We start from the raw sequence: 13,321 nt of genomic DNA, 5'->3' as shown, positions 1-13,321 counted from the left end.
ACATTTATTAAGTTTAATGTGTTGATGTACAGACTATTTGGCTCTTTCCTATTATACTTAACTAAGATTCATATAATTGGAGAATAGGCTAGCTGCATAGTCACTTTTACCATCCAGTAGGAACAACAACAAAAAAGTGAATCTCTTAAGACTAATTATACTGTTATAACAATAGAGCCAGAAAAGCTTTCAAAGCTTCATAGTCTATTGAAAAAACAATAGTACCATCATAGTTGTAGTATTATTTTGGCAGTTGCATGTTATCAGAGGTTACAAGTGCTGTGTATATTATTGCACAACCAATAAAAATACATATTCCCAGTTTAGATGATACACAAAGATACCAAACATAGCTATGGCAAAATACAATTTTAGATAGGCTGCATCTTTTGCAGATTACTTCCACAATTCTTGCTAGATAATTCATTTTAAAATATTGCTGATGGGTAGTTCTTGCACTTACATATTTTACAACCCCATAAAATTCCAAACTTCATTCTTAAACACAAAAAACCGACAAAAGCCACAAATGAAAATCCAAAGCAAAAACCCACTGAATATATATATGAAAATTCCCTCCTATATTCCTTTTCAGTTTAGGAGTAGATGCTAAATTTACAATTTAAACACATACCTTATAAATGCATGTTTTTGACCCACTGGACAAAAGAATCAATGCTCTTTAGCCATATATCTCAAAGACATACAAATAAAAGGCATTCAAACTTCATATAAAAAGAATCTGTAAAACCTTTTTTGTTCTTATATGCAAATAAAGCCAGACCTTTGAAACCAAAAATACTCAGATGACAAAGCAGAATGCTTAATATAATGAATAATTTTTATAAAGTTAACTTAAAGTTCACAAATCTTATTTAAATACAATATTATATATATTTCTGTGAATTACCTATTTTTAATGAAAACTATATCTACAGAAGCTCTGAACCTGGGATAATTCAGTCTCATTGCTGCTGAGGATAATGTTATGAGATACCTTTTATCTCAATTATTTACCAGCATAAGTGGATGCAAAAATTGCTTCACAATAATGCTATCTTCATTAAGATCAAAATAAATTAATCATGACCTCAGCAAGTTTCAAGAAATACTGAGCCCAACTTTAAGATTTTAAAGTTTAAAAAGTCAGTATTTTTTTTTACCCAATATAATTTTGACATTAAACCAACTGTTTCTTAAGCTTCAAATAAATAAAACTGAATTTTGACCCCAAGGCTTGCCTCTGACTTTAATTAACAGCTGTTGTGTAGTCTTTCTATAAAGCTAGAAAGCAAACAAATTGTGTAGACACCATCCCATTCCTCCCTATGGGAAATAAGTTTTTGGAATGAATATATTGTGAAATGATGAGAAAAAATAGGGCTGTGAGGTGTGGGTTGTTTGTTTGTTTGTTTGTTTTATTTTGTGTGTGTGTGTGGTTGTTTTTTGTTTTTTTTTTTAACATTGCTGAGGTTTTATCAGATTAAACTAAACACAGATAGAATTATGAGTAATCACCAGCTATAAGTATTAACACTGGCTACAGGTGCATACCTATATAAACAGATTTAAATATATTGATATAGCACCATAACAAATTCAAGTGATTCCAAATGTAGTTACATATTCTGTACTATAGACTGTTAGAGCAAGAGTTAGAACTGAATGGCTGAGTGGTTTCTGAAATTATGTTTGTAACTGCTAACCTCTTTCAGTTTCCACTGGCCTTACTGTGTCTTTCTTGGCCATCCCCATAGTTCAGTAGACTTTTTTTTTCCTCTTTGTATTTCTTTCAACTTCCTTACCATTCACATATGGGTACTGAAATGAAAACAAGGGTCCCATTCCCAAAGAAAAACAAGAAAACTTAACACTTCACTCTAGCAACAGCAAAACTAGGAACGAACTAAAAAGCCCAATTAAGAAAAGCATGGGAGATGCACAGAACAACATGTTTGAAAAATTCAAGAAGAAACAATAGGATTTAGAATACTTGAATAAGCCTCTTGTGGGATCAACCTCCCATTATCAAGTAACATTAAGCAATGCTTTCTTGCAAAGTAGGAGAACACATTTGGAAGAAACAGGACAGTGCTAACTGGCATACTGATTTTCTGAGTCACTGACATTTTATGAAAGAATAAAGTGTTTGATATAACTGCCATTTTCAGCTGACAGGAAAACTCATCCAAGAGTTAAAAACTACTGGCAGCCACCAGCTGCCAATAATACTACTTATCTTCTTTTCAGTGACTTAAGACCCCATGTCAAACACACACACCCATGCTATATATATATAATGCTATGCAGCATAAAGCTTGCAGAAATCACTTTCAACTACTACCACAATTTTATGAAGCTGACTATTTTAAAAAGCCTTTCAAGCTGTGCAATCAGTACTCTGCTAAGTACTACTGAAGGTAGATTCTCTAAGGTGCATGCACATCTGTACATAGACACCCATACACATATTGTATCTCTCAGGGGTTGACACAATCAAACTTATCAGATAAGGTCAGAAGGTACCCCTGTAATCTAATCTGACCTCAAAGATAACTATAAGTTGCGCTTAAAATAGTTATGGTTTCATATAGAAAACAGAAAGAAACACAGAACTGGTTTGCAGTTAACTGAAGAATTTTTATCTAGTGAAATGGAAGCTTCTGCAGCATCAATAAAAGGTGCCTAACAACCATAGTTTTTACAGCTATGAAACAGCAAATACTCCCTAAAGTAAAATTTGAGTTTTGCAATCTCTGATTACATGACATATTTGTTTTAAAACAATTTCACAAGTTCAGTACTTCTGAGCATTTGTTACAATCAGACCTAATGTATTCCATGGCAAAAATATTAAGACTTATTTAAAAAAAAAAAAAAGATTAAAGAAAAAGTCAAGTGAACTCATTTCTATTAAACCCAAAATAACACATAAATGTGGGGATATTAAAACATTACTGAAATACAAAATACAGATCAAACATTGCATAAAACTAATGAACTAATTGGATCTCCAGGCTTTTTGGAAGTTTATAATGCAGCATAATAAATATTACCAGTCACTGTATCATTAATTCAATGATACACTATGATTCACTATATTCAATGTTCTATAGAATGGCTTGATTAAAGGTGACAAAACTGGACATATTATATAAAACAAGAAAAACTCAGAAAGATATACGGAAATAAGTTGTAAAGTTTCAAGAAAAAAATAAGCAAATGTAGTAATTTTTTGTTAAAAGCAACATTTTAAATCATTCCCACGACATTCTAACTTATTTTTGTATGGCTACAAATAGATGAATCAGGCTGAGCTCCATGGAACTGTGAAGTGTTCACTACCTGTAAATTCAGTGCTGGTAGAGTACTGTTGAGTTGTGAATTATTTCATTTTGTACAAAAATATATATATATATTTGTCCAAAAATCCATGCAGCAAATCACTAGAAATATTCAGAAGGACAGTCTGCTATAAAAGCACTACAGACTTCCAAAATGATTCTGTTGGTTCACATCACATAAGAGTTAAATGCTGCACTAAGGTGTCAGATGATAGTCTCTTAAAAAAAAAAAAAAAAAAAAACACCTGTCCAGAAGGACAATAAAGATCTCTTACAGCAATTCCATTTTGGGTCTGTAATGTAGAAGTAGAGGTGCTTTCTGCAAGACAGAATCATCGGACAGGTTAAGAGGCAAAATTAAAATGAATTAAACTACTTTGTAAATAAAACTTATCTGTTTCATAAATTAAAGCTTAGAGGGACTATCAGTGTAGCTATATTCCAAAATGCAACCAAAATATCCCACCTATCGAGCTTCCCCCAAAGAATCCTTCTATTTTTGTTTGCAATCTGTTCCCAGCAGGGGCCAACTGCAGATCCTTGGGGAAAGGTATAAGAATGGCAAATAAATAACAATAGCCTCCAGAATGCTCCCCAATTACAAACAATTCAGGACTTTCCTAAACCAGATGTGGGGCCTTGTATTAATAATCCTCAGCCAATAATTCTTCTGAGAATTTACCAATTGCTTTTTAAAAGCTATGTAAATGTCTAATACCCACATCATCCTGCAGTACAGAGTTCTATAGTGTAAGTATACACAACATAAAGAACTGTTATAAAAGCCTCTTCTGTACAAGTTTGTGTGAATTGGCTCTATAGGTACATATGTATGTGGATGGAGCAATAGTTACCAGAAAAGAGCAGGCCAAAGAAGAAAAACCCATGCTGAGAAGATAATATGTGAAAGTCTCCCAAGGACTGATAAGCTCCTAAAACTAGCAATCCTGTTGAATCCACAAGAACCGATAAACTCAGAACACCAAAGGTCTGCTGAATGTCATGGCCATGAGCACACACTGGCATCAATAATGGGTTGCATACTTGGACCACATTCCAGACAGTGGTGGCTACTATAAGCAGGTGAAAACTAAGAGTATTATATACCATAGAATAATAGAATGGTTTGGATTGGAAAGGACCTTAAAGACCATCAATTTCCAACCCTCCCCCGCCATGGGCAGGGACACCTACCACTAGAAAAGGTTGCTCAAAGTCCCATACAACCTGACACTGAACACCTCCAAGGATGGGGCGGGCATCCACAAGTTCTCTGGGCAACCTGTTCCAGTGCCTCACCACCCTCATAGTAAAGAATTTCTTCCTTATATCTAATCTAAATCTACCATTTTTTAGTTTAAAACTTTTACCCATTCTCCTATCACTACATAACCTGGTAAAAAGTCCCTCATCTTTTCTGTAGGCCTTCTTTAAGTGCTGAAAGGCTGCTATAAGGTCTTCCTGGAGCCTTCTCTTCTTTAGGCTATAACCCAACTCTCTCAACCTACTTTCTGAGGGTGTACTCAATCCCACTGTCCATGTCACCAACAAAAATGCTAAATAATACCAGTCCCAAAAAAGACCACTAAGGGACAACACTAGTCACTGGTCTCTACCTGGACAATGAGCCGCTGACTGCAACTCTGTATGTGAACATACAGCCTACTCACTGGCGAGGCAGCATGAGAAGCACTATGTAAGCACTGCTTAGCAAAAACTAAAACATCAGTGTGTTATCAGCACTACTGTCATTACAAATCCATAACATAGCACCATACCAGCCACTATAAAGGAAATTAACTCTATCCCTGTGGGAGTATTGCCATGGGAGTCGACAAGCCCCATGACTGGTGATAAGTTGGACTCCTGATGATGAAGCCATGAGGAATGTAAACAAGTAAGAAGGAACAAAGAAGGGTGATTCAGGAGACACCTTGCTGTCTCAAACTGCTTATTCTCAAACATTAAGACATGGAAGTTGCTAAATATTTGCTTTTGCCGAGCAAATATTTAACCTACGAATAGTTAGTGGAAAAGTACTACTTGTAGAGCTAATGATATAAGAAGGGAGCCTGTCCTCAATAAAGTAGTTGAAGTTATTGATCCTAAAAGAAATGCTGGTGTCCTTGTGGTCATTACGCCACATGGGGCCCTTCCCAAACATGGGGCAGCTTCTAGATCTTTCTCACAGAAACCACCCCTATGGCCCCCTGCTACCAAAACATTGCCATGTAAACCCACTACAGTTACTATCCATTATATTTGTGAAGTCGTGGAAGTCTGGTGAAGTTCCCAGTGACTGGAAAAGGGGAAACATAACCCCTATTTTTAAAAAGGGAAAAAAGGAACACCCAGGGAACTACAGGTCGGTCTTCCTGGTTGAGTGGCCTGTAGCACACTCTAACTATAATGTCCCTTGTTCCTGCCCTCCCTTTAATCCTGACCCATAAGCTCTCAGTCAGCTCCTCTCCTCATCCATTCCCAGGCAGAGCTCTATGCACTGGTCATTGGCATAGAGGGTGACACCCCTTCCTCATCTCCCCTGCCTGTCTTTCCTAAAGAACCTGTATCCTTCCATTCCAACACTCCAGTCATAGGAGCCACTACATCTCCGTGATGCCAATAGGATCATAGCCCTGCAGGCATGCATACATCTCTAACTCCTCTTGTTTATTCCCCATGCTACGTGCATTAACGTAGAGACATTTGACTTGGGCCCCTGATGAAGCTAACTTACTGTCTGGAGTGGCTGGACTTCCTTTGTGCTGCTCTTCAGGTGTTCTCCTGCTGACCTGTGATACTTTTCCAGGCTTTGGGCATCTATTACTGGCACTGGCATCAAACTGGTAGGAGCTGGATGGACTGAGGTTCCCCTACAACAGCAACTTTAGTTTAAAGCCCTCTTCACTAGCTTGGCAAGCCTATGACCGAAGATGCTCTTCCCCGTCTCTGACAGATGGATGCCATCTGCCCCAAGTAGACCAGGTTTCTCAAAGCAAGTCCCATGGTCTAACTAGCTAAACCCTTGGTTGTCACACCAGTCCTGCAAACATCTGTTAATTTTCCAGCTTTGACTGGCCCTTTCAATCTTCTCCCCTTTGACCAGCAGGACTGATGATAAAACTACCTGCACTCCTGAGTCCTTTACTACTGCTCCCAGGGCTCTGTAATCCCTCTTGACACTCCTCAGGCTGCTCCTGGCTGCATCATTGGTGCCCACGTGAAACAGCAGCAGTGGATAATTGTCCTTAGGCCGTACAAGGCTTGGCAGTCTCTTGGTAACATCCCGGATACGAGCCTCTGGTAAGCAGCAGACTTACTTCAAGAGCAGATCGGGTCAACAGATGGGTGCCTCTGTACCTCTCAGAAGAGAATCTCCTACTAGAATCATAATCATAGAATCATTAGGGTTGGAAAAGACCTCCAAGATCATCTGGTCCAACCATACCCCTACCACCAGTATCACCCACTAAACCATGTCCCTAGGCACCACATCCAACCTTTCCTTAAACACCCCCAGGGATGATGTAGTGGGTTTATGTGGCAAGGTTTTGGTAGTGGGGGGGGCAGAGGGGTGGCTTTTGTGAGAAGAATCTAGAAGCTGCCCCATGTTAGGTAAGGGCCCCGCTGCTGACCAGAGCTGAGCCAATAAGTGGTGTTGTTAGCGCCTCATATTTAAGACAGGAAAACAAACAAACAAACAAACAAACAACTGCTGGGGAACAGCAGCAGAGAGAGGAGTGAGAAACAGTTTTGTAGGCACCAAGGTCAGTAAAGGAGGGGGAGGGCGGGAGCGGCGCTCCAGGCAGAAGTCCCCTGTGGCCTGTGGTGAGGACCATGGTGTAGCAGGTTATCCCCCTGCAGCTCATGGAGTACCATAGTGCAGCAGGGTTCCACACTTCAGCCTGTGGAGGAGACCACGGTGGAGCAGATGGACCTGCACTGAAGGAGGCTGCGGCCTGTGTAGGACCCCTGCCGGAGCAGATTCCAGGCCAGACCTGTAGCCCATGGAGAGGAGCCCACACAAGAGCAGGTGACCTGGCAGGAGCCATTGTCCATGGGGGACCCAGGTTGGAGCAATGTGCTCCTGAGGGATAGACCCCATGGTACAGACCCATATCTGGAGCAGTTCTGGAAGAGCTGCTGCCTGTGTGAAGCCCACGCAGGATCAGTTCGGATCAGACCTCCCTGGTCCTGCTGGCTACACTATTCCTGATACAAGCCAGGATGCCAGTGGCCTTCTTGGCTGCCTGGGCATACTGCCAGCTCATGTTCAGGCAAGCATCAGCCAACACCCCTAGATCCCTTTCCTCTGCACAGCTTTCCAGCCACTCTACCCCAAGCCTGTAGCGCTGCATGGGGTTGTTGTGGCCAAAGTGCAGGACCTGGCACTTGGCCATGTTGAACCTCATCCCATTTTTAATCTCTGCCTATTTATCCAACCTGTCCAGGTCCCTTTGCAGGGCCCTTCCAACCCTACAGCAGATCGACTCTTCCCCCCAGCTTGGTGTTGTCTGAAAACTTACTGAGGGCGCACTCTATTCCCTCATCCAAATCAGTAAAGATATTAAAAAGGGTGGGCCCCAACAAGGCCCACTAAGGGCTTGTTGAAGCACCAGATATGAGAGACTGAATGTTGGGATCACTCAGGCTGGAGGAAAAAGCTGTATGGGATCTCATCAATGTATATATACTCCTGATTAGGAACGAATGGGGGAAGCAGAGAGTAAAGAAGATGGAGCTAGACTCTCAGAGGTATCTAGTAACATGACAAACAGCAGCATACAGAAGCTGAGATACAGCATATTCCATTTAAACATAAGAGTAAACCTCTTTGCTATGAGAATGGTCAAATAACGAAACAGCTTCCCTAGAAGTGTTGTGGAGTCTCTATCCTTAAAGATATTCAAAATCCAACTAGATGTGGCCCTGGAGAACATGCTGTAGTTGAGCCTACTCTGAGCAGTGCATGGCAAGGTGGAGGAGGAGATGGACATTCACACAACTAGCTGATTTCCAGAGTTTTCATCTAACCTCAACAGTTTCGTAATTGTGTGAAATATTTTGATAAGCGTACTTTTAACACCACAGGTACATCAAAACATTCTTCTGCAAAAGGGGCGGGTGTTCCTGGTGCTCCAAGAATCAGGTTCTTAACTCAGAACTGTACTATTACCAAAAGTCAAAACTATGAAATGCTAGAGTACACTAACAACTGTTTATCTTAAACGTTTCAGATTACTATATTATTCAGTCAAGTTTGACCAAGTGGGAAGGTTACATAATAAGTTAGCTATCCGATAAGGAGGAAGTCAGACAACTACTCAAACCTCATTATGCGAACCTATACTTTTCTGTAGATGTCTGGGAGAAGCAGATTGCTTGCAAAGAGCAAAAAAAAGGAGGAAATTGTTTCTGTCAGTTGCCATTGCAACTGTAATAATTTAAAAATTAAGTGCAGGAAGTTTGGTTCACTGCAATGGTACAGAACAACGTAATAAATTAAGCAAAATATTTTCTAGATGAGACTACTCTGGGCACATGAAAAGCATTTGCATATACTGAACAGTTAGTTTACAATCCAAACATATTACTCTTACTTGGAAAATTTCTGTGTGACTATACTGAGGTACACAAAGATCAATCATAGATGATTTAGAGATTTTTAGTGATAATTCATTTTTCGCTTGTCATGCGTTGTTAGAATCTTCAGAGGCAAACTGCTAACCAGGCAGAGTCATAAGGCAAGTGCAAACTCAGCTACTAAATGTCCCAGACTGCTTAAAGAAATAATAGTATGCAACAAATACTACTATCACTCATTGCCTTTTCTTAGTTGGACTACTTGTTACGCGGGGAGCAGATTGGGCTGTCTTTCTCAGCTCCACCCTCCCTGCAATGGGTTTTTCCTTTTCAGTCTGCAGAGAGGGGTGAAGCAGTTCTGTAAGGGTACCTCAGGCTTTGGGGGGAAGACCGTGAGTGTCAGTGAGGGAGTTTTGGGCTGTTTGGCTGTGGGCTGTTGGTCCCCTGCAGACTGTCCTAGGATCCAGTTAACTCTGTTTTGTGTGAAAGAGATAAAATATGTACTTTGAGGAAAGGACAAGATGACCCAGGCCTTGGAGATGTCTAAAGGATGATGAACTGAGGAACTGCTAATCCTGCTAATCAGGAAGACCATTATGTTGACATTCTTGAGGGAAATAGGTCGCCAATCAATGTAATGTGAATAGTTCCCTGAAAAACAAAGATCAGGAGTATTCTAATATAATCTATCTGTGAACTATCCTCATTATAATAGTAAAAATCATGCCCCTAGGCTGGAAGACCCTGGCCCAACAAGGAATCCTTCCTCTCTGAGGATGTGCAGAATGATTATGTCATGTCAGCAGTATGCTAATTATGTAACCAATCAGAGGCTAGGGGATTGTAAAAACATGTAAATGTATTGATAAGTGATTGTATAAAGAGTGGCACGGAAAATCCTTAGGTGTGCCAGCTTAGTGGTAATCCACCTGGTACCCAGACTTGCACAATTCTGAAATAAACAATATCTCAACCTAGTGTGTGGATTGTCTCATTGCACACCAGGTAACAAATCTGAACTTCTTATCAGACAACAACGTGGCCCTCCATGGGCTGCATTGGGAACAACCTGCTTCAGGTTCATGGTCTTCTCCTAGGGCTTGTGGGGAATCTTTGTTCTAGTGCCTGGAGCACCTCCTCCCCTTCCTTCTTCACTGACCTTGGTGTCTGCAGTGTTGTTCCTCTCATATTTTCCTCACCCATCTCACCAAGGTGCTGCTGTGCAGTGTTTATTTTATCCTTTCTTAAATATGCTCTCACAGAGGTACAACCAGCATCACTCATTGGCTCAGCTTTGGCCAGCAGTGGGTCCCTTTTGGAGTCAGCTGGAACTGGCTCAGTCTGACACGGGGCCAGCTTCTGGCCTCTTTTCACAGAGGCCACCCCTGCAGCGCCCCCCCCCCCCCCAAAAAAAAAAAGTTCCATGTCAAACCAATACAGTACACCCCCCCCCCCCCCCCCTTAACTTATTAATCTGTCTTTATCTGGACCCCTGAGTTTTCTTGCTTTTTCTCTTCTTATTCTGTTCCCTGTCCCATTGATGGGAATAATTGACTGTGCGGGTGTTTAGTGGCTGGTCAGGGTCAACCCACAACAAAGGATTATCCAAAACAGCAGAAGTATAGGCTACCATAGAAGTTATTAAAAGGCAAACCCTCTAAACAGAACCCATTAAATCTCTTTATGTACAGTGATTATTGGAGTAAAATAGTAGACTAATGACTAGGTGAAAGAGGAATGGAAGACCAGAATGGAAGAAAAGCAGAGGTTCATTTTACAAGCTCAGAGAGACAGTGAGAAAAATATATAAGCATGTTAAAGCACATGAGAAGACTGAAAACAACACTGAGAAACAGTTCAATGATCAAATAGATCAGTCAACAATTGCCACAGTTTAAACCAGGAAACAGGTAATGATAAGAGGAAATGGATAGCAGTGTTGTCTTAAAGAAAACAAATCATCTTAGATTGTCATAATAAGTTACATGAAGGAGCACAAGGCACTCTAAAAAGAGTTCAAGGAATTTATACTTGGCCACAAATGAAGCAAGAAATTGAGCACATAATTAAAAATTGTATGAGATATTCAATGATACAAAAGTAAACTAGTAAAACTAAGGTGCCACCTCTATTGTATCAGAAAAGCATTGGATCTTAGCAAATACTTCAAATGGATTATAAAGATAAGTTTCCATGAACTAAAGGAGGATATAAGTATTTCCTTGTCATCATAGATATATTATCAGGATGGGTTGAAATTTTTTCCACTAAAAGGAACACAGCCACTGTAACTGTAAAAAATCTGTTTAAGGAAATTATGTGTAGATATGGAACACCAGCAGACAGAGGATCAGAAAACAAAGGGACTTTTGTAAATGAAGGTACTCAAGCCTGAATGAGTGACCGGGGGATTAAACAAAGACTGCATATATCCTACCACCCACAATCATCCAGAATGGTAGAAAGAATGAATCAGACTATAAAAAATAGTCTAACAAAAATTGTAGGACAATATCCAAAACAATGGGCTGGAAAAATACCCTTTATATTAGCAGCTTTAAGGAATGGTGACAGATTAAGTAGTGGTTTAAAACTGTACCATATAACATTTGAACAGCCCATACCTTGGTGACCCCTAGAGCTCCTGAAAAGAGATCAGTGTGAAAAAGTGAAAACATTACAACAGGATGAAGAAGAAATCAAGTCTCACGTGGAAGTAATACAAGAAAAAAATGGAAAATGAGAAAGGAAGAATTGAATTCATGTATATCCTATAGAAAAGGGGACCAAGTGATGTATTTGAAACTGGATAAATGGAACATGCTTTAGAGCTGAAATAGAAAGGGTCCAATTATATAACAGATAGGATGAACCCTGTAACATCAAATAGATGAAGGTAATGGCAAATATGTCAGGACTTTCAGGGCACTAATAGGCCTTAATGGACCTGAACAACATCACCTGGGGCCTCCCCTCATCTGTCCATCTCAGAGTTGAGCCTTCACTTCTTGTCTGAGATGTGTTGTGGGAGTATTGATCTCCACAGCTGTTGCTGATCATATACCCTCATAGATCCTGACCTGTGGCCTAACTTTCTGGCTTGATCTTGGACCTGACCTGTTTTGGACGTTACTTATATCTAATAATCAGAACTTAACCACTAAACCTAGCATTTCTGTAAAAGAAGAAAGAGAATGGTAGAAGTCTATACATGAATGTAATGAATGTGAACAGCTCTGTGTAATTCCCCCTGCTATTTCTCCTTCTCCCTCCCCAACTGTTTAGTCGCCTGCGTCCCAAGGATCCAAAGCCCAGCTCTGATACTACACAGCTGCCTAGCCTGGTGACACATTTCTGAGAAAATCACTAAGTTATGAGAGAGCCTGCAAGAAGATAAGAAGGGCAAAATTAGAGCAAGGATAGCTGAGAACTTTGGATCAGATCAAGCCACTAATATCAACAGTGAAAGCTAGATGAAACTGGTTTGATCATGTTCGCTTTTTCAGTAGTGACCAGGAATATCACTATTCTTGTACCAGGGCTACATTATGTGACAATTATATTAGGATACCTAACAAGATATGTAAAATGTACATGTATAATAGAATTGGGAAAGATCTGCTGTAAATGTAATCTTACTCATGATAAAAGAGAACATATTGGCTAACTAAACAATTATATGAGGAATGAGAAACATTTCAACATTACCAACATGTCATGGGGAGATATTGGGGAAAGCATTTAAGGGATAAGGCTGAAGGAAATATTTGTATATCTCTTAAGCCCCTCCCCGTTGTATGATTAATCACATTTGAATGTATAGTTTTATTAATTGTGATAATCATAAATACTATAGAATCAAAATGTTTATGCTTATAATTATTATACAGTTAATGAAACATTCTGTGATTATGTAAACTATGAATGAAAATTGACAATACTGTTTAACTTAGGTATGAACGTGGAGAGTTGTGTTATAAAGGATTGTTTGAACACCTACTTAGAAGCCACTGGCATGTCTGTATGACCCTCTGCTTCTGAATACACAGATGGAGTTGGTCTCCCTGTTGTTTTTCCAACTGGGTAACTATGAGCAAATGTGTGAGGGAATAAATGAGTTATCATCTGCTATTAATAATAGTTTGACCCTATTAGTAACAGCTTTATAAATTCTGTTATTAATGAATATTGGTTGTGATCTTTGTTTCTCCCAACTCAATTCCCCATCAGGGTAAATAGAATTTACAACAAAATTGCTTTTCCTCTTTGTTCATTCCAAACTTCATACCTACTAGTTTCACTTGCCACCCTTCATCTCTTTCATAGAATATGACAGTTTATAGTTTTTCCTTTTTCCATGCCAATCACGACTGCACATGATACAGGTAAATAGT

The 13,321-nt window shown here is 39.6% G+C and overlaps 1 protein-coding gene across 5 annotated transcripts in view; it reads right to left on the bottom strand.

The window, feature by feature from the left end:
• Positions 1 to 1,439: 1,439 nt before the first annotated feature.
• LOC137846967 (polycomb group RING finger protein 3-like) overlaps positions 1,440 to 13,321 on the bottom strand; it is a 127,293-nt gene continuing 115,411 nt past the window's right edge. For all 5 annotated transcript variants that reach the window (XM_068665122.1, XM_068665125.1, XM_068665123.1 and 2 more), the window contains one exon: positions 1,440 to 3,663. In XM_068665122.1, coding sequence (XP_068521223.1) covers positions 3,616 to 3,663 — 48 coding nt within the window. In that variant the 3' untranslated portion in view covers positions 1,440 to 3,615. The remainder of the gene's footprint in view (positions 3,664 to 13,321) is intronic.

Source organism: Anas acuta, chromosome W (genome assembly GCF_963932015.1).
Source record: "Anas acuta chromosome W, bAnaAcu1.1, whole genome shotgun sequence".
In the NCBI taxonomy this organism is placed as follows: Eukaryota; Metazoa; Chordata; class Aves; order Anseriformes; family Anatidae; genus Anas; species Anas acuta.
This window is presented reverse-complemented; position numbering and strand designations above follow the sequence as displayed.